Source organism: Petromyzon marinus, chromosome 36 (genome assembly GCF_048934315.1).
Source record: "Petromyzon marinus isolate PM22_M1 ecotype Great Lakes invasive population chromosome 36, UKy_Petmar_22M1.pri1.0, whole genome shotgun sequence".
NCBI classification, from domain to species: domain Eukaryota; kingdom Metazoa; phylum Chordata; class Hyperoartia; order Petromyzontiformes; family Petromyzontidae; genus Petromyzon; species Petromyzon marinus.
Window position 1 is genome coordinate 11,033,965 of NC_133702.1, and position 21,823 is coordinate 11,055,787.

General features: G+C 54.2%; 1 protein-coding gene across 4 annotated transcripts in view; it reads left to right on the plus strand.

Moving 5' to 3' along the window:
- LOC116949280 (FYVE, RhoGEF and PH domain-containing protein 5-like) overlaps window positions 1–21,823 on the plus strand; it is a 66,323-nt gene continuing 44,500 nt past the window's right edge. Inside the window, exons 1-9 of one of the 4 annotated variants that reach the window (XM_032966406.2) lie at window positions 1–402; window positions 1,203–1,378; window positions 1,677–1,768; window positions 2,491–5,053; window positions 6,003–6,159; window positions 12,214–12,278; window positions 12,714–12,744; window positions 16,267–16,418; window positions 19,099–19,255. In XM_032966406.2, coding sequence (XP_032822297.2) covers window positions 1,759–1,768; window positions 2,491–5,053; window positions 6,003–6,159; window positions 12,214–12,278; window positions 12,714–12,744; window positions 16,267–16,418; window positions 19,099–19,255 — 3,135 coding nt within the window. In that variant the 5' untranslated portion in view covers window positions 1–402; window positions 1,203–1,378; window positions 1,677–1,758. The remainder of the gene's footprint in view (window positions 403–1,202; window positions 1,379–1,676; window positions 1,769–2,490; window positions 5,054–6,002; window positions 6,160–12,213; window positions 12,279–12,713; window positions 12,745–16,266; window positions 16,419–19,098; window positions 19,256–21,823) is intronic. The other 3 variants (XM_032966402.2, XM_032966405.2, XM_032966403.2) reach the window with 3 other exon arrangements.

Here is a 21,823-nt window from a genome sequence, read left to right on the forward strand (position 1 = left end):
TGCCAACGTGGGGGTTGCGGGTGAACGCCCGCGGCGTGCGACGTCCGTGGCTCTGTCGCGCGAGCGCGGGGCCTCTGCGCTGCGCCCCGCGTCTCAAAACAACAAAACAGAGGGCCCGGTGGCCCCATTGTGTTGTCGCGTCGGCGGCGGTGGCGCAGAGCTCTCGGGGAAACCGCGCCGCGCATTGTGGCCGCGCCGCGCACCGCTTCCTGAGCCTTTTTCCTGCCAGAGGCGGCCCCCACCCCGGGGTCGAGCCTCCGGGCCCCTTTCCGTTTCGTCTTCTCGCGACGGCGGCGGCGGCAGCGGAGTCTGAGTGAGGACGCGGCGAGGGTGCGGGGGGGTTTGGTCTGCGCGCGTGCGTGCAGGAGGAGCGCGCGCGAGCGAGGGCTTCTGTGCGTCAAGGTGCGTGCGCGTGTCTCTGACGATTAGTGCGGCGTGTGTCTGTGTGTGTGCGCGTGTCCGTGTGTGTACGTGTGTGTGTGTGCGCGTGTCTGTGTGTGTACGTGTGTGTGTGTGTTGCGCGCGCGAAGATGAGCGAGTGTGCGGTGCGCGCATCACCGTGTTTGTGAATATGAGCGTGTAGTATGGTGACAGTGTGTGAAGGTGCATGAACATGTGTGGGGTTTATGTGCGAAGTTCTATGTGTGTCGCGTGTGTGTCTGGTGTACCGTATGTATGGTGTGCGTGAAGGTCTGTGTGTGGTATGTGGTGTGTTTGATGTCTGTGTGGTGTGTGTTGTGTGCGTGTGTGTGTGTCGTGTGGTGTATGTGATGTGTGTGGGGTGTGAGTGTGGTGTGAGTTTGATGTCTGCGTGTGTGTGGTGTGTGAAGGTCTGTGAGTGTGGTGTGTGTGAAGGTCTGTGAGTGTGGTGTGTGTGAAGGTCTGTGAGTGTGGTGTGTGTGAAGGTCTGTGAGTGTGGTGTGTGTGAAGGTCTGTGAGTGTGGTGTGTGTGAAGGTCTGTGAGTGTGGTGTGTGTGAAGGTCTGTGAGTGTGGTGTGTGTGAAGGTCTGTGAGTGTGGTGTGTGTGAAGGTCTGTGAGTGTGGTGTGTGTCGTGTGGTGTGGTGTGTCTGATGTGTGTGGGGTGAGAGTGTGCTGAATGTAGGGAGAAGTGGCGTAGTGGTTAGCGCGCTGCGTTACGAACCTGGGAACCCGAGTTCGATTCCCGTAACGATTATCTCAACCGGTCCTGGGCCTCCCCTAGGTCGACTCGGACTCAAATTCGTGCCTGGTGGGCAGGAGTTGCGGGGACAGGCGCGTGCGCCTTCTCCGCCACTCAGGCAGACACACCGACGACACGAACAGCTCACTGAGGAGACAAAGGCGGCAGGGCGTGGTGCTGCCTCCTACCCCCATCGTGTTCCTTGCCGGCTTTCATAGGTGCTCGCTAACAGCACTTTCTCCTACAGTCGAAGGCTATTCGGCGGATCTTTGCCTTTGGTGTGTGTGTGGTGTGTGTGTGGTGTGTGTGTGGTGTGTGTGTGGTGTGTGTGTGGTGTGTGTGGTGTGTGTGTGGTGTGTGTGTGGTGTGTGTGTGGTGTGTGTTTGATGTGTGTGGTGTGCGTGCGGTGTGAATATGATGTTTTATTTTTGTGTGGTGTTCGTGTGGCTGCGTATGGTGTGTGTGTGTGTGATTTATGTGAAGATGGATGTGTGTGTGTGTGGCGTGTGTGTGAAGGGGTCTGTTCGTGTATCCGCTGCCGTGGCGATGAAGACGCGAGCGCTGTACGAGCGTCGCACGTGAGCGCGGATCTGCGGACATGGAGGATGGTAAGGGCGTCTCTCTCTCCACCCGCACCAACCCCTCGACCTAGCGAGGCACGCGCACTGCGCTCCCTCGGGCTGCGCCAGTCGGTCGGCACGTGTGCCCGCGTGGCGTGCAAGGCGCACGCGCCTGCCCCCGCTACTCCTGCGCGTGTTACGCACAGACCGATTGACGCATTTGACGGACGCGCACGGCAAGGCTGGGGGGCATCGCAAGCCGTAGCTGGAGCGGAGCGCGGCGATCCGAGTTGGGCATCCCTTGACCTGTGCCACAAAAGTGCCCCCCCGTTCTTGGATTTTGCGGTGTCTCTCTGTCTCCCCGTGGTCGCGGGGGGAGAGAGAGACATGCAACTGACGAGAGCGAGACATGTAAAACCGACATGAGGGAGAGAGACATGCAAAACAGGAGGATACGGGGAATTTTCCCCCAGGTCCACTCCACATTTAGAATCACGCGTTTAGAGTATTTGGCCTGCGAGAAATGTCCACGCGAATGATCCACTTCGTTGAGCTGTCATTTGTGATAGCCAGGTCGCTTCTGAAAAAAAAGAGCCATATAACTCACTTATCTGGTGAAATATATAAAAAAAAGTTTAGTTTGAGTTCGTTTAGTTTAGTTCGCGCAATGGCCGAGGCGTCGTGCCGACTCTTCACGCGCTCCCTCACTGCGCTGTTTCTGCCGGGCTCCGTGCCCCCCCCCCCGTGCCCCCCCCTGGCCCCCTACACAGGCGCCCCTCTGCGCGCCACAGTAGCCGGGGAGCCCAACCGCGGCGCGACCTCCGTCTCCGCCGCCCCTCGAGTCGCCTCCAAGCCGCCACTCGCGCCCAAGCCGCAGCTCTCGAGGCCCGCGGTCGCCAGCGAGCTTCGACAGCTCGCGAGCCCCGACGGAAACGCGTGCGTCTCATCGGACAGCAGCAGCAACAGCAGCAACAGCAGCAGCAACAACAACAGCAGCAGCAGAAGCAGCAACAGCAGCCGAAGCAGCAGCAGCAGCAGCAGCGGCGGCAGTCACGGCGACGACGGTCGGGGAGAGCCCGCGGGCGAGAGCGCTGCCGCTCCCGTCGGACGCTTGTCCGATGATCGTCCCGACATCATCAGCACGGGCCACGTGACGCCCTGCTCGTGTCCCGCGCACGATAAGCGCGCTCCCGGCGAGCTCCGCATGCCCGAGTTCGTGCCCCACCACGGGGGCCCTGCTCAGCGGAGCCTCTCCTACTCGTGGCCCGAGGGGGCCCTGACGGCGCGCTCGTCGCTCGCGATGGAGGAGGCGGCGTCTCTGTGCCAAGCGCGCTCGCGAGTTCGCTCTCTGGGCCCCGGGATGGGCTGCGCGGGCGGGGGCACGGGACCGAGGCGCGCGCGGCGCTTGTTCTTCAGCCACTTTCACGACGGGGAAGGTCGCGGAGACCTCCACCTGTGGGAGCTTCATCTGTCCCACGCCAGCGCGACGCAGCGCGCGGTCAGAGCCGCCGAGGGAGCTGATGACGATCACAACGACGACGACGATGAACACGTCGATGGTGACGATGGCGACGATGACGACGATGACCAGGAAGGCAGTGCAAATGTCAGCGATGGCTTCGTGGAAGCGCGGCAGCGAGCGGACGAGGCGAGCGGGGAGGCGGCGTCTCTGGAGGACGCGAGCGTGGCGCAAGGCAGCGGGCCGCACGAGGAGACGGAGCGCGTGGCCCCCGCTCCTCACTCTGCGGACGAGACTGAAGCCGCGCGGCCACTGGACGAGTGCGCCTCACGTTCTGGACGAGAAGGTGCCGATTCCGAGATTGCGACTGAGAATGCAGATTCACTCGCGGAGCAGCAGGCGGAGGAGGAGGAGGAGGACGAGAAGGCGGCGGCGGCTCGTGCTCCCCCCACAGGCGGGGGCCAAGTTGCGCCCCAGCACTCCGTTGTCGAGGCCTCTCCTCTCGCCAAGTCGCAGCCGAGCACCGCGAGCGGACAGGAGGATGACCACTACTGCGAGGTGGACTTCCTCGTGTCCCTCGCGGCGGAGGAGAGCTCGGACGGTCTCTACTCGGAGATCCACGGCATCAAGGACTGGATCAGCAGCCTCTCCCTCAGCCCGGAGCGAAGGGGCCTCCTCTCGCGAGTCAAGTCCCTCACGGGAAGCTCGCTGTTCCACAGAGCGCTGGCCGACGACAGCGACACGCACTCCGACACGTGCTCCGAGGGCTCCTTCACGGGCACGCCGCGCAGCCTCAGCTGCGGCAGCCGCCTCGTCAAGGAGCGCTCCTGCGAGCAGGTGGCGAGGAGCAGGGTCGGGGGAGGCGCCCCCCCACCCTCCGCCGGCTCCCCTCGGCCGTGGGGGGGCGCCCCCGGCGGCGGCGGCGGGCAAGACCCCCAGCACGCGCCGCCTCGCCACGGCGCCGCGATGTCGCCCTTGGAGCGGAGGAAGCGCCCCGAGTTCTCGCCGCCGTCGCCCCTCGCGGCGAGGGGGCCTCGCGGGGGCGCGCGCGCCCCGCCGCCGTGGGGGTCGAACCCGGGCGCGTCTTCCGTCGGGGACATCCCGCCGCCCTTCGAGCTGGCGCCCATCACGAAGAAGCCGCTCGCCAAGAGCTCGCCGTCCATCCTCATGACGCTGGAGCCCCAGGACAACAAGCACGCGTCGAAGCGCGCGTCCAAAAAGAAGAGCTCCCTCAAGCGCCTGCTGCCCTTCAAGATCTCGGTGAGGAAGAAGCACGCGGAGCAGCCCAAGTGGCCGTCGGAGGGCGCGGGGCTCCACGCGCGCGGCGCCGAGGCGGACGAGCGCAGGCACAAGGGGCCGCGCGCTTCCCCGGGGATCCAGCGGGTCATGGCTCTCGGGGCGCGCGGCTCCAAGGAGCACGGCAACAACAACAGCGGCGGCGGTGGCAGCAGCAGGCACAACTACAGCGGCAGCAGCAGCAGCAGGATCTGCCGGGTGGAATCGTTTGAGAGTCGCCCACGACCGCCGCACGCGCCCCATCCGCTCACCAAGCCGCGCTCCATCTCCTTCCCCAACCCGAGTCCCTGCACGGAGTACGAGAACGTGCCGGTGGCCAACAGCGACTACGAGAACATGACGCCGCCCGTGCGCAAGAGCAGCAAGCGGTTCGCGGCCAAGGCGAGTCAGCCCAGGGGCTTCTTCGGCGACGAGGCGGGCGCGCGGGGCAGCGGCGGGCAGAGTTGCAGAGGGGTCCCGCGCAGGGATGCGGAGGGCAGGGGGTCCGGGGAACGCGGCAGCGACACGGACGGATACGTGGACATGAGCAACTTCCCGTGTCTGGAGGCGCGGCGAGCTCCGAGCTGCTCGTCCAGCAGGTGGGTCCCGTGGCCGAGAGATGGACGCGGTGGTTGTGTCGATGAGACGACGCCACGAGGTGTGTAGGTCGGTGATCTGTGTAGGTCGGTGATCTGTGTAGGTCGGTGATCTGTGTAGGTCGGTGATCTGTGTAGGTCGGTGATCTGTGTAGGTCGGTGATCTGTGTGGGTCGGTGATCTGTGTAGGTCGGTGATCTGTGTAGGTCGGTGATCTGTGTAGGTCAGTGATCTGTGTAGGTCGGTGATCTGTGTAAGTCGGTGATCTGTGTAGGTCGGTGATCTGTGTAGGTCGGTGATCTGTGTAGGTCAGTGATCTGTGTAGGTCGGTGATCTGTGTAGGTCGGTGATCTGTGTAGGTCGGTGATCTGTGTAGGTCGGTGATCTGTGTAGGTCGGGCTCGCGGGCCGCTGGCGGCTCCTGGAGGTGTCTGTGAGAGAGAAAAAAAACACACACCCCATCATCACCATCATCGTCGTGATGCTGTCAAACCCCCAATGGGTTCAAATGCGTGGCGGCCCTCGCGCTCGTGATGTCTCATCGGCGAAAGTGCCCCCCCCCTTCCCCTCTGAAAATAAATGAAGGACGCTGCTGTCGACAGAAGATGCATTTGAAAGGGTAATAATATTGAGGTGTAAGGCATAAAAGGGATGTGTTCACACGATAATGATTAGACTTCGATGATTGGAGATATTCATTAAGGGGATAAATATATAATGTAGAAAGACAGAAGAGAGTTTATTCAGCTCAGCATTCCTCGGGGGGGGGGGGTCACTTTGTGGGGAAGTCAACGGCGCGTGCGTGTCCTTCTGAACAGACTCGCCCCCGCCATAGGAATGCGGATTTCCACCATCTGCTCGGGGGCTCGTAAACAGGAGATGAGCGCCTGCCTCGATGGTCATTTGAGCAGGAAACGGCGTGGGGCTTTTGTTTTTCGCGACTCGCCGTGCAGGAGCGACGCGACACCGGGGGGGAGGGCGGGGAACTACGGAGCGGACGCGCCGTCCGAGGATGACGACGACGAGGACGAGGAGGAGGGCGGTCCGGGCTCGAGGCTCCACCACCACCATCACCACCACCACCACCCCAGCGCTCCACGCACCGCTCAGGTCCCAAAGCTGCTCGCCTAGGGGGGCGTCCATAAATGACGTCACGCACCTAGGGGGGGGGGAGGGAGGGTTCAGACGTTTGTGACGATGTGTGATGAGGGGAGGGGGGTTGAGAAATGTGACGTCACATAAAAATGCGCAACTTTAAATAAATATAGACAACACGTACTTGATTAAATAGACTTTTTAATAAATGTTTTCTCCTACAACATCAGAGTGCAGCGCCACATTAAATACGCACCACAATGACAATAGTTTAAAGGGATTTGAAGCATGTTTTATTTTCAAAATGGAAATATGGTTTGGGGGGGGGGGGCAGAGCTTTGTGACGTCATATTTGAGGGGGGGTCTGACTTTTTGTGACACCGTGTGACGAGGAGGGGGGTCAAAAATCGTCCAAAATCGCGTGACGTCATTTATGGGCGGCCCCTAGGCGCACGCATCAACACAAAACCAACCAATAGCGACACTCGCCATTCGTCACTAAGTGGCGGTGGCGTCACCACGGCGCGCGTGCCAGGCTAGGTGCACTTTGAGGCTATCACGTGAAGTGTCGAAGGCTCGCTGCTGGCAGGAGAAGGTCACGGGACAGACCCAGCATGTGCCATGGGTAGGCTGACTGAGATGACCAGTAGATGCACACCAGCTGTACTCCCTACTGTGCCAACTTGCTGAATTTTATCCGCCCGGCGCTCCGCTCGTTGTTGTGAGCGTAACTAGCTCTGAATGCCATGGCACGACACACAACGGGACAGTGTGGTTAGTAACCACGTCCCGGCCGCCTTTGTCTTTCTCCCCATTGGCGATGTTTACACATCATTTAAGGCCGAGTGGATCTAGGGACGGCACAGGCTCTGTTCAGATATTCGTCACTAATACGGGCCCTGAGTTGGGAATCGAACTCTGGTTCGCCGGTTTCGTAGTGCAGCGCGCAAACCGCTACCCCACCGCTCCCCACAACCCTGCCGCACTCCTACAAAGCACACGCCACACACGGCACACACACACACACACGCGCCACACACACACACACACGCCACACACGCGCCACACACACGCGCACACACGCTACACACACACACACACGCGCACACACGCTACACACACACACGCGCCACACACACACACGCCACACACACACACACGCCACACACACCACACACGCCACACACACACCACACACACACCACACACGCCACACACACACGCCTCACACACACGCCACACACACGCCACACACACACACCACACACACCTCACACACACGCCACACACACCACACACACGCCACACACACGCCACACACACACACACACACCACACACACACCACACACACCACACACACACCACACACACGCCACACACGCACGCGCCACACACACGCGCACGTGTTCTTGCTTCCTCAAGTACGCGGTGCCACGTCCCTGCAGAGGATGCTGGGTCACCGCTCCCCACGGCCGCTGGCACAATCGCTGCCCCCCCCCTCCCCCTTGGCTAGGCCGCCGTATTCCTAACGCCAGCCCTCGTTCCTGTGGGGCGCTGTCTGCCCCCCCCAAACCCATCACCACCCCGGCAGAGAGAGGGGGGCGGTCGTGGGGAAGGTGTCGTCACAGTCGCGTCACGAGCGTGGGGCGGTCACGTGCTGCTTCGCCCCCACCCCACCCGCCTTGTGGTCAAAGCGACGAGTCGGGCCCTCCCCCTTGGCAACGACCGTGAGATTTGATTTCAACTTCAGTGTTAAAGAACAACAACACCTTATGTAAAACGCTGTCTACATGAATGAAACATTTTTTGAATGAAAAATGCCTTCACATAGAACTCCGTTTTTGGGAGATTTATTCCACTAAATACGCGTCAATTTTATTGCAAAGAGGGTAACTACTATGGAGCTGAACTTTCAGTTTCCTTTTATTTAAGTTTAATTTATTAGGCATAACTCTGTGGGCCATGCGGCTCTTGACTCGGGTGCAACCGCAACAAAACAAAAACACGAACAAGAAACATCTCAAAGTGACTACGCGCAACAGAAAAACATCCTGGAAAAAAACAGCAAAGTCTTCCAGAAAAAAAACACCGCATTTCAACGCTGTGTGCAAAAATCCTAGTGGGAGGCAAGTCAAACAATAAGAACCGTAAGACAATTTAGATTAAAGTTATAAAGTTAAAGTTATGAAGTGGCTGCATTTTGCGAAGACGGAACGCCCCTGCAGCGTGAAATGTTCGAGAGAGTGAGCGTACGGATGATGTGTTTAGGGGCAAGAGGAGCCGCGATGTCTCATAGCCTCTAGGGTGCGACCGTGCGAGACAAATCAAATATTGGGGCCTCACCTTGCCGCACCCCCTGAGCTGATAATGTAGTCACTACGTCACTGATAATGTAGTCACTACGTCACTGATAATGTAGTTACTACGTCACTGATAATGTAGTTACTACGTCACTGATAATGTCACCACGTCACTGATAATGTAGTCAGTACGTCACTGATAATGTAGTTACTACACCACTGATAATGAAGTCACTACGTCACTGATAATGTAGTTACTACGTCACTGATAATGTAGTCACCACGTCACTGATAATGTAGTCACTACGTCACTGATAATATAGTCACTACGTCACTGATAATGTAGTTAGTACGTCACTGATAATGTAGTCACTACGTCACTGATAATGTAGTTACTACACCACTGATAATGCAGTTACTACGTCACTGATAATGTAGTCACTACACCACTGATAATATGGCTACTACGTCACTGATAATGTAGTCACTACACCACTGATAATGTAGTCACTACGTCACTGATAATGTGGCTACTACGTCACTGATAATGTAGTCACTACACCACTGATAATGTAGTTACTACGTCACTGATAAAGAAGTTACTACGTCACTGATAATGTAGTCACTACACCACTAATAATCTAGTTACTACGTCACTGATAATGTAGTCACTACGCCACTGATAATGTAGTTACTACGTCACTGATAATGTAGTCACTACTCCACTGATAATGTAGTTACTACGTCACTGATAAAGAAGTTACTACGTCACTGATAATGTAGTTACTACGTCACTGATAATGTAGTCACTACACCACTGATAATGTAGTCACTACACCACTAATAATGTAGTTACTACACCACTGATAATGTAGTCACTACAACACTGATAATGTAGTCACTACACCACTGATAATGTAGTCACTACAGCACTGATAATGTAGTTACTAAACCACTGAAAATGTAGTTACTACGTCACTGATAATGTAGTCACTACATCACTGATAATGTAGTTACTACTCCACTGATAATGTAGTTACTATGTCACTGATAATGTAGTTACTACTCCACTGATAATGTAGTCACTACTCCACTGATAATGTAGTTACTACGCCACTGATAATGTAGTCACTACAACACTGATAATGTAGTCACTACATCACTGATAATGTAGTTACCACGCCACTGAATATATAGTTACTACACAACTGATAATGCAGTTACTACGCCACTGATAATGTAATTACTACGTCACTGATAATGTAGTCACTACGCCACTGATAATGTAGTCACTACTCCACTGATAATGTAGTTACTACACCACTGATAATGTAGTTACTACACCACTGATAATGTAGTTACTACGTCACTGATAATGTAGTTACTAAACTACTGATAATGTAGTTACTACGTCACTGATAATGTAGTCACTACACCACTGATAATGTAGTTACTACACCACTGATAATGTAGTCACTACACCACTGATAATGCAGTTACTACGTCACTGATAATGTAGTTACTACGTCACTGATAATGTAGTTACTACGTCACTGATAATGTAGTTACTACACCACTGATAATGTAGTCACTACACCACTGATAATGTAGTTACTGCGTCACTGATAATGTAGTCACTACACCACTGATAATGTAGTTACTACACCACTGATAATGTAGTCACTACACCACTGATAATGTAGTTACTACGTCACTGATAATGTAGTCACTACACCACTGATAATGTAGTCACTACACCACTGATAATGTAGTCACTATGCCACTTTTAACGTCGTTACAACGGCCACTACATCCAATCCGGCTTTCGTGCTGCCGGTTCCCCGCTGATCGAGGCGCCTTCCACGCGGCCCAATGCCTCCTCGTTCCCCTGCAGTCTTCGCTGGGACGTTCCTCTATGATCAGCCGAGCAACACTCCTCACTCGATAATCTCCCTCGAGTTGCATTGAACGCACATTGCGGCACGCTGTGGGCTCGATGCTGCGGCACCTGGGCGCTCGCGGATGGTCCGGGTCGCATCCCAATTCTCCAGCTCACCTCGTTGCACGTGTTTGTACCTTCACGTAGACAGAGGGCTAGCGTGCCTCTTGCACATTCCATCGGCCGCAACTGCTGCCTCTGCGAACAAAACGTTTATTTGGCCGCGCATTTGCGCCGGATACAAATTCAGCAGAGCGCGAACGATTTTGGTTTTCCGCGTGAATCTCATGCATCGTGACGAGTCTGAGTGCCCCGCATGCTTTGAGGGAACATGCAGCACTTGCTCCTTAGCGCAACCAAATGCGGACCGTTCCAAACAGAGCCGTCAGCATTAACCGTCACGTTAACACACGTGGGCCCCTTACCGACACGAGCGTCGTTAGGCAACTGAAGTACTGAATTCTTGTTTCTTTCGGTAAAGTCACTACGTAGAAGGGAAACAATAAAATAATAAAAATATAAAACGATAAAATTCTCACGACGTTTCGACTGCAACACAAGCAATCATCATCAGGTGTGAAAACCACAGCAGGAAAATTTTCTTGCTGTGGTTTTATTGTTTTATATTTTTATAATTGTATTGTTTCCCTTCCAGGTGGTGACTTTACCGAAAGAACCAAGAAAATGAATCCCTGCAGTCACGAAAGCTTTAAATCAAAGACTAAAGTACCGTCATGTGGTCATTCGCATGCGGTACCCTCCACGCGTTTTACGTTATGACAAACGCCGTACGCAACTTGATATCGTGCGCAAGGCTTCCCAGTCGCGCCTAGCTGTCCCCCCACCCACCTTACAAGGACCCCATTGGTTCGAGCGCGTACCGCCTCTCGATCAGTGACGAATAACGACGTCACCGCCCGCTCGATGCAGGGCATTCTGGATGTTCGAGCGCGCGTGTGTGGTGTGAGGGCGATTTTTGGGAACACAATTTTCTGAGATTGGCAAACGCAATATCTTGGGGTTTTAATTTCAAATTGATATTTCCCTCTAAGTGTGACGGTCACTTGTCAATTATAATCTGTACTTTGTGTATGTATATATAAAAACAAGTTTATGCTGGACTGGTTAGCGACATACAATGTCTCATCAGAAGAGTCAGGTTTGCTTAAACTGGTGAACTTCCAGATGTTCATATGTAACAGAGGCCCCTTGCCTATAAACATCAGGCACTAAGCGAGCCTGACTGTGCTGATGCGACAATTAATGTCGAAACCGGTCCGGAGTCAAATTCTATTGAACCAAAGCTGCTGGAAAAAAACACTGCCAGAAGGGCGTGTGGCTGATGGGACGTGCACCACAATGAACGCATTGTTTATTTGGAGAGACAGCTGTGGAAGGGAGGCGTATCCGTCCGCATGTTTCTTTAGGGATATAAGATCACATTCGTCATGTCCGAAGCGCAATGCGTAAGGTATTTCCTTACAGACAGAAAGGTATAAGCTTCTTTCTTAGGCTGTGGTTCCATGCGACACAGCTAGGGCCACGTGTCCACGTACAGATCACTTGGTGCTAGGGAGATGATGATCTCGGGTCACGTGTCCACGTACAGGTCACCTGGTGCACAGGAGACGACGATTCTCAACTCGGGCACCTCGTGAGTTCATGCCACGCTGCGTCACCCCGCGTGGGTACTCGCATCCAGGGCTGAGTCGTAGAGTAGCTGGGACAGAAAACGAGGTGCACAACGTTGAAACGATATTGAACTGTGGGCTAGCACGAGTCCTTAGTTTTCTGCTCACTACTTGTACCTGAATGATTGTGATGTCAGACAGAGGAGGAGAAGCGGAGCCGTGCATTTGAAATTGCTCGAGAAATCATGCGCTCGGAGAAAAGGTGAGAAAACATCGATATCCCGTGTAGCCTAAACCGACTTTTGGGCCAATTGCCGAGCAGCATCTTTTACGGTCGGCATGGCACACGATGGGGTGGGTGGCCAGCACCATCCCCGGCCGCCTTTCTCTAACCCAATGGCGACGTTTATACACCACACCCGCTACTCATTTGAGGCTTAGTCGACCTAGGGGAGGCCCTGGACTGGTGCAGATAATCGTAACCGGTGTTTGCCGTGAGCGGGAATCTAAGTCGGCTCGCCGGGTTCGTAGCGCACCGCGTTAACCGCTGAGCCACCACTCAGTATACACAATGCACACGTGCATGCGCCCTCGCGATGCGTTGCTGTGGGGGGGGGGGGGGGGGAAGGGGGCAGATGCGACGTGAATTTTTTTCTAGTAAGGAAGCGTGCGTTTGTGTTTTTTTGGTATTTTACAGCTTTGTTGAGTCTATCAAGTTGCTCCATTTGGTAAGAGCGCACACACCCACACACACTCACTTCCATAAGGCTCATCATCGTCGTCATCACAAAACACCCTCTCATCAATAACACTACCTTACAAAGGAAACGTGTATAACGGGCAATATTTTGGGCCATAGCCTTTCACAGCACAGAGACGTCTACCTTCCTGGCCTCTCTATGTACTGTGAATGAGGGTCATTGCCCGAAACGTCGCCTATTATATACTCTTATCAAGTCAGCCTGCTCGACAATACATCGTTCTAGGAAGTTTGTTGTTGTTGTTGAGCCGCTCAACTTTTGCAGTGACTACATTATTTTCGTTCAGCCGCCAACGACATTTGGATTCAAGGCTTTCGCAACGCACCCCTCATGGCGAGGGCTTCACTGTGATGAGTCTGTCCTGAGCCTTAACGGGTCCACCCCTCGAAGGAAAACGCAGCGCTTGCAACGGCGCGCGTGCCCGATATGGAATTATTCGATGTTTGGTTGTTTCTTTATTTTTAAACGAACCGATGGCGGAATGCGTGAAGCGGGATGAGTGAAGTGAGATGAGTGAAGTGGGATGAGTGAAGTGAGATGAGTGAAGAGGGATGAGTGAAGTGGGATGAGTGAAGTGGGATGAGTGAAGAGGGATGAGTGAAGTGGGATGAGTGAAGAGGGATGAGTGAAGTGGGATGAGTGAAGAGGGATGAGTGAAGTGGGATGAGTGAAGTGGGATGAGTGAAGTGGGATGAGTGAAGTGGGATGAGTGAAGTGGGATGAGTGAAGTGAGATGAGTGAAGTGGGATGAGTGAAGTGGGATGAGTGAAGTGGGATGAGTGAAGTGGGATGAGTGAAGTGGGATGAGTGAAGAGGGATGAGTGAAGTGGGATGAGTGAAGTGAGATGAGTGAAGTGGGATGAGTGAAGAGGGATGAGTGAAGTGAGATGAGTGAAGTGGGATGAGTGAAGTGGGATGAGTGAAGCGGGATGAGTGAAGTGGGATGAGTGAAGTGGGATGAGTGAAGTGGGATGAGTGAAGTGAGATGAGTGAAGAGGGATGAGCGAAGTGGGATGAGTGAAGTGGGATGAGTGAAGAGGGATGAGTGAAGTGGGATGAGTGAAGAGGGATGAGTGAAGTGAGATGAGTGAAGTGGGATGAGTGAAGTGGGATGAGTGAAGTGGGATGAGTGAAGTGAGATGAGTGAAGTGGGATGAGTGAAGTGGGATGAGTGAAGTGGGATGAGTGAAGTGGGATGAGTGAAGTGGGATGAGTGAAGAGGGATGAGTGAAGTGGGATGAGTGAAGTGAGATGAGTGAAGTGGGATGAGTGAAGAGGGATGAGTGAAGTGAGATGAGTGAAGTGGGATGAGTGAAGTGGGATGAGTGAAGCGGGATGAGTGAAGTGGGATGAGTGAAGTGGGATGAGTGAAGTGGGATGAGTGAAGTGGGATGAGTGAAGTGGGATGAGTGAAGTGGGATGAGTGAAGCGGGATGAGTGAAGTGGGATGAGTGAAGTGGGATGAGTGAAGTGGGATGAGTGAAGTGGGATGAGTGAAGTGGGATGAGTGAAGTGGGATGAGTGAAGTGAGATGAGTGAAGAGGGATGAGTGAAGTGGGATGAGTGAAGTGGGATGAGTGAAGAGGGATGAGTGAAGTGGGATGAGTGAAGAGGGATGAGTGAAGTGGGATGAGTGAAGTGAGATGAGTGAAGAGGGATGAGTGAAGAGGGATGAGTGAAGTGGGATGAGTGAAGTGGGATGAGTGAAGTGGGATGGGTGAAGTGGGATGAGTGAAGTGGGATGAGTGAAGAAGGATGAGTGAAATGGGATGAGTGAAGTGAGATGAGTGAAGAGGGATGAGTGAAGAGGGATGAGTGAAGTGGGATGAGTGAAGTGGGATGAGTGAAGTGGGATGGGTGAAGTGGGATGAGTGAAGTGGGATGAGTGAAGTGGGATGAGTGAAGTGGGATGAGTGAAGAGGGATGAGTGAAGTGGGATGAGTGAAGAGGGATGAGTGAAGTGGGATGAGTGAAGTGGGATGAGTGAAGTGGGATGGGTGAAGTGGGATGAGTGAAGTGGGATGAGTGAAGAGGGATGAGTGAAGAGGGATGAGTGAAGTGGGATGAGTGAAGAGGGATGAGTGAAGTGGGATGAGTGAAGTGGGATGAGTGAAGTGGGATGGGTGAAGTGGAATGAGTGAAGTGGGATGAGTGAAGTGGGATGAGTGAAGTGAGATGAGTGAAGTGGGATGAGTGAAGAGGGATGAGTGAAGAGGGATGAGTGAAGAGGGATGAGTGAAGAGGGATGAGTGAAGAGGGATGAGTGAAGTGGGATGAGTGAAGAGGGATGAGTGAAGAGGGATGAGTGAAGAGGGATGAGTGAAGTGGGATGAGTGAAGTGAGATGAGTGAAGAGGGATGAGTGAAGTGGGATGAGTGAAGAGGGATGAGTGAAGTGAGATGAGTGAAGTGGGATGAGTGAAGTGGGATGAGTGAAGTGAGATGAGTGAAGTGGGATGAGTGAAGTGAGATGAGTGAAGTGGGATGAGTGAAGTGAGATGAGTGAAGTGGGATGAGTGAAGTGGGATGAGTGAAGTGAGATGAGTGAAGTGGGATGAATGAAGTGGGATGAGTGAAGTGGGATGAGTGAAGTGGATGAGTGAAGAGGGATGAGTGAAGTGGGATGAGTGAAGTGGGATGAGTGAAGAGGGATGAGTGAAGTGGGATGAGTGAAGTGGGATGAGTGAAGTGGGATGAGTGAAGTGGGATGAGTGAAGTGGGATGAGTGAAGTGGGATGAATGAAGTGAGATGAGTGAAGTGGGATGAGTGAAGTGGGATGAGTGAAGTGGGATGAGTGAAGTGGGATGAATGAAGTGAGATGAGTGAAGTGGGATGAGTGAAGTGGGATGAGTGAAGTGGGATGAGTGAAGTGGGATGAGTGAAGTGGGATGAGTGAAGTGGGATGAGTGAAGTGGGATGAGTGAAGTGGGATGAGTGAAGTGAGATGAGTGAAGTGGGATGAGTGAAGTGGGATGAGTGAAGTGGGATGAGTGAAGTGGGATGAGTGAAGTGGGATGAGTGAAGTGAGATGAGTGAAGAGGGATGAGTGAAGAGGGATGAGTGAAGAGGGATGAGTGAAGAGGGATGAGTGAAGAGGGATGAGTGAAGTGGGATGAGTGAAGAGGGATGAGTGAAGAGGGATGAGTGAAGAGGGATGAGTGAAGAGGGATGAGTGAAGAGGGATGAGTGAAGAGGGATGAATGAAGTGGGATGAGTGAAGTGGGATGAGTGAAGTGGGATGAGTGAAGTGGGATGAGTGAAGTGAGATGAGTGAAGAGGGATGAGTGAAGTGAGATGAGTGAAGTGGGATGAGTGAAGTGGAATGAGTGAAGAGGGATGCGTGAAGCGGGATGAGTGAAGTGGGATGAGTGAAGTGGGATGAGTGAAGAGGGGTGAGTGAAGAGGGGTGAGTGAAGTGGGATGAGTGAAGAGGGATGAGTGAAGTGACCGCCGTGCCTGGTGTGAGCCAAACGGGACGTGTTGCTGCAGGAGTTCCGTGACGCCGTGGCTCACGCGGGCCACGCGCAGGGCTGGCCCGTGCTGGAGGACCGGGCGCTCGGACAGATCCTCTCCTACCTGCCGCAGCTCTACGCGCTCAACCGCGAGCTGCTGCGAGACTTCGTGGAGCGCGTCTCACGCTGGTGCGAGGCGCACGCATTTCCCTCCCCCCCCCCCCAAGACCCCCTTACCCCCCTATCACCCTCCACCCACTCACTGCGCTCACTGCTCGCTCAGCAGGGGTAGGGGCGTGGGGATGGGTGGGGGGATGGGTGGGAATCGGTGGGGGAACTTGGTGGGGATGGATGGGTGGGGGGAGTGGGAGGAATGGGTGAGGATGAGTGGTGGTAAGGAGGCATGGATAGGGGGGGGGGTTAAAAAATTCAAAGTAATTTATTTCTGGAATGAGGCGATGGGCAAAGATGTTGGGGAACGAGAGAGAACTCCCGGGTTGGAGCGGCGTCACAGGCAGAGAGAGAGAGAGAGCGAGCGAGCACTTTCCTGCCGGCAGGAAAGTGCTCGTTAATTCACCGCCCCCTGAGCCATTGGTGGGGAATCACACGTTAATATTGCGGGGCCGAGCCTGTTCATGAGACGACCTACAAAGTGGTGCCTATTTCATCGACCTCGAAAGGTTGAGATGAGTCTTAACGACCCACGGGCAAGATGTGAACTCGCAAGTGTCCGACTGCGAGGCGCTTCCCGCTGAGTCAACTGGCCGGAGGTGGCTGTGGGGGGTTGCCGGTGGTCCAGGAGTGGAGGCCGCCAATAGCCACAGAGGCGGACATTCCGTAGCGCACGAGGTCGTCGTGCACGCGGAAAGTGGAGCACAATGGCAGATAACACAACAACAACACAAGCTAAGACAATGATACCGCCATACAAGATCAATATATTTATTATGGGTGCCGCTTCATAGCACGTGGGAGTGGTCAGTGACCCTCCCCTCCCCCCGCTCACACCCCTGAGATTCTCAGACCACTGCTGCGAAACTTGCTGGACGTCTGTGAAAAATATATTTTTAGCCCATTGGATTCCCGCAGTATAAATGCTTGCTTTGATTCTGTTTTACGCCATGAACCATTTTAAATGTGAAGTATACTTGTTGCTGTGCATTTAAATTTCCAATGAGTTAAATAAATCACGCTTTGGTTCTCAGAGCATAGCTACCTGTGCCGAGACTATGGACCCGAACAGGCGCTGCCTCGTGCAGAGCCGCTTCAGCGTGGAGCGATTTCCCAGACACAGCGAGCACGGACGCCAGTCTGAGATCCTGTAAAGGCCTGGACTGGACCTCACTCGGGCTGAATCTCACTCGGACTGAATCTCTCCCCCACTGAATCTCACTCACACTGAATCTCACTCGGGCTGAATCTCTCCCCTACTGAATCTCACTCGGACTGAATCTCTCCCCCACTGAATATCACTCGGGCTGAATCTCACTCGCACTGAATCTAACTCGGACTGAATCTCTCCCCCACTGAATCTCACTCACACTGAATATCACTCGGACTGAATCTCTCCCCCACTGAATCTCACTCACACTGAATATCACTCGGGCTGAATCTTACTCGCACTGAATTTAACTCGGACTGAATCTCTCCCCTACTGAATCTCACTCGCACTGAATCTCACTCACACTGACTCTCACTCGCACTGAATAGCACTCGGACTGAATCTCACCCGGACTGAATCTCACTCACACTGAATAGCACTCGGACTGAATCTCACTCACACTGAATCTCACTCGCACTGAATCTCACCCGGACTGAATCTCTCCCCCACTGAATCTCACTCACACTGACTCTCACTCGGACTGAATCTCACTGGGACTGAATCTCACCCGGACTGAATCTCACTCGCACTGAACGCTCAACTGGGAGCTCGCCAGGGTGAACTTCACGTGAACAGGCTGAGTGCGCCACTGAATGACACGCGCATTTAATGACACACGCATTTGGCTCGGTGTCATTTTCATTGCGTTATTGCCGTATCAGTTGTAGATTTAAAACACTGTGTGTTGATTACGGGGCATTACGTGCGTGCTACGTAATCTAAGTTTTCTTGTGGTGGTTGTTGTTTGACTTGTATCCCACTGGGATTTTTTTGCACACAGCGTTGGTGTACGGTGCTTTTTTCAGGAATATTTTGCTGCTTTTTTTCATAGATTGTCTGTTTGCACGGTCACATAGTCACTTTAAGATGTTTTTCTTGTTCGTGTTTTTGTTTTCATGTTTGTTGTGGTTGCACCCGATTCAAGAGCCGAATGGCTCACAGGGCTATAACAAAATAAATAAACTTAACTGACAGCTGAACTGAAAAGGCTTCCCTGGACACCCTTGCAAACGAGGATGCTCCATTCCAAGGGGGGGTTTCCCCCCAAGTGAAATGTCTAACCTGGTGGTTCTTTACCTGAGGTGCACGCACCCTCGGGCGTGCGAGGCATGGCCAGATTATTTTTCAAGGTTAAATCATAGCAACACACGAATTAAGCACGAGCACGTTAAGTACAAATACTTCGTTTCGTCAAACCTACTACTACGTATTCATCAACGTTATATATTGTTGCACGGTGGAGGACCAAAGGGGTGCAAGGCTGCAGTGAAGATGAAGAATCGCTGCCCTCGACAGACACAGACACAATGACAAAGCAACGGGCGTGGAGACAATGAGCGTCACCCCCCCTCCCGTCTCTGACCTCGCCCCCCCCGTCTCTGACCTCGCCTCCCCCCGCCTCTGACCTCGCCCCCCCCGCCTCTGACCTCGCCCCCCCCCCGTCTCTGACCTCGCCCCCCCCCCGTCTCTGACCTCGCCCCCATGCAGGGAGGAGAGTCCCCGCATAGCGGACGTGTTCGTGCGCAAGGGCCCTTACCTGAAGCTCTACTCGGCCTACGTGCGCGAATTCGACAACAACATCGCCGTGCTGGACGAGAGCTGCCGTGCCGTCCCGGCCTTCGCAGCGCTCGTGCGAGAGTTCGAGGTGAGTGCGTCCTCACCACACCCTCACCACACCCTCACCGCCCTCACCACACCCTCACCACGCCCTCACCACACCCTCACCGCACTCACTCCCCTCACCGCACTCACCGCCCTCACCACACCCTCACACCGCCCTCACCGCACTCACTCCCCTCACCACCCTCACACCGCCCTCACCGCACTCACTCCCCTCACCACCCTCACCACACCCTCACCGCCCTCACCACCCTCACTCCCCTCACCGCACTCACCACTCTCACTACACTCACTCCCCTCACCGCCCTCACCACACCCTCACTCCCCTCACCGCCCTCACCACACCCTCACTCCCCTCACCGCCCTCACTCCTCTCACCGCACTCACTCCCCTCGCCGCCCTCACCGCCCTCACCACACCCTCACCGCCCTCACTACACTCACTCCCCTCACCACTCTCACTACACTCACTCCCCTCACCGCCCTCACCACCCTCACTCCCCTCACCGCACTCACTACACTCACCGCCCTCACTACACTCACTCCCCTCACCACTCTCACTACACTCACTCCCCTCACCGCACTCACTACACTCACTCCCCTCACCGCCCTCACCACCCTCACTCCCCTCACCACCCTCACCGCCCTCACTATACTCACTCCCCTCACCGCACTCACCACTCTCACTACACTCACTCCCCTCACCGCCCTCACCACACCCTCACTCCCCTCACCGCCCTCACCGCCCTCACCACTCCCCTCACCGCCCTCACTCCTCTCACCGCACTCACTCCCCTCGCCGCCCTCACCGCCCTCACCACACCCTCACCGCCCTCACTACACTCACTCCCCTCACCACTCTCACTACACTCACTCCCCTCACCGCACTCACTACACTCACTCCCCTCACCACTCTCACTACACTCACTCCCCTCACCGCACTCACTACACTCACCGCCCTCACTACACTCACTCCCCTCACCACTCTCACTACACTCACTCCCCTCACCGCACTCACTACACTCACTCCCTTCACCGCCCTCACTACACTCACTCCCCTCACCACTCTCACCGCACTCACCACACCCTCACTCCTCTCACCGCACTCACTCCCCTCGCCGCCCTTACCGCCCTCACCACACCCTCACCGCCCTCACTACACTCACTCCCCTCACCACTCTTACTACACTCACTCCCCTCACCGCCCTCACCACACCCTCACCGCCCTCACTACACTCACTCCCCTCACCACTCTCACTACACTCACTCCCCTCACCGCCCTCACTACACTCACTCCCCTCACCACTCTCACCGCACTCACCACACCCTCACCACTCTCAAAGCACTCACCACACCCTCACCGCCCTCACCGCACTCACCACTCTCACCGCCTTCACCGCACTCACTCCCCTCACCACTCTCACCGCGCTGTCCGCCCTCACCACCCTCCGGCTACGCCCGCTCGTTTGCCGCCATCAAACTATTAAAATAAACTACTAAAACTATTTTTTTTTACCAAGTAAGGCCCGCTGAGCTACCGAGCTATTTTACAGAAGCGACCTGGCTATCAACTTAGTGGCATATCATCACTTGATCATTCATAGCAGCCAAAGACTCTAATTGCGCGATGTTGATTCTAAACGTGGAGGGAAAACGGGAGGACCCGGAGACAAATCCACGCCACCACGGGGAGAGAGAGAGACTCGCAAACTCCAAATACAGTGAGGGGAAAAAAGTATTTGATCCCCTGCTGATTTTGTACGTTTGCCCACTGACAAAGAAATGATCAGTCTATAATTTTAATGGTAGGTTTATTTGAACAGTGAGAGACAGAATAACAACAACAAAATCCAGAAAAAACGCATGTCAAAAATGTTATAAATTGATTGGCATTTTAATGAGGGAAATAAGTATTTGACCCCTCTGCAAAACATGACTTAGTACTTGGTGGCAAAACCCTTGTTGGCAATCACAGAGGTCAGACGTTTCTTGTAGTTGGCCACCAGGTTTGCACACATCTCAGGAGGGATTTTGTCCCACTCCTCTTTGCAGATCTTCTCCAAGTCATTATGGTTTCGAGGCTGACGTTTGGCAACTCGAACCTTCAGCTCCCTCCACAGATTTTCTATGGGATTAAGGTCTGGAGACTGGCTAGGCCACTCCAGGACCTTAATGTACTTCTTCTTGAGCCACTCCTTTGTTGCCTTGGCCGTGTGTTTTGGGTCATTGTCATGCTGGAATACCCATCCACGACCCATTTTCAATGCCCTGGCTGAGGGAAGGAGGTTCTCACCCAAGATTTGATGGTACATGGCCCCGTCCATCGTCCCTTTGATGCGGTGAAGTTGTCCTGTCCCCTTAGCAGAAAAACACCCCCAAAGCATAATGTTTCCACCTCCATGTTTGACGGTGGGGAATGTGTTCTTGGGGTCATAGGCAGCATTCCTCCTCCTCCAAACACGGAGAGTTGAGTTGATGCCAAAGAGCTCCATTTTGGTCTCAACACTTTCACCCAGTTGTCCTCTGAATCATTCAGATGTTCATTGGCAAACTTCAGACGGGCATGTATATGTGCTTTCTTGAGCAGGGGGACC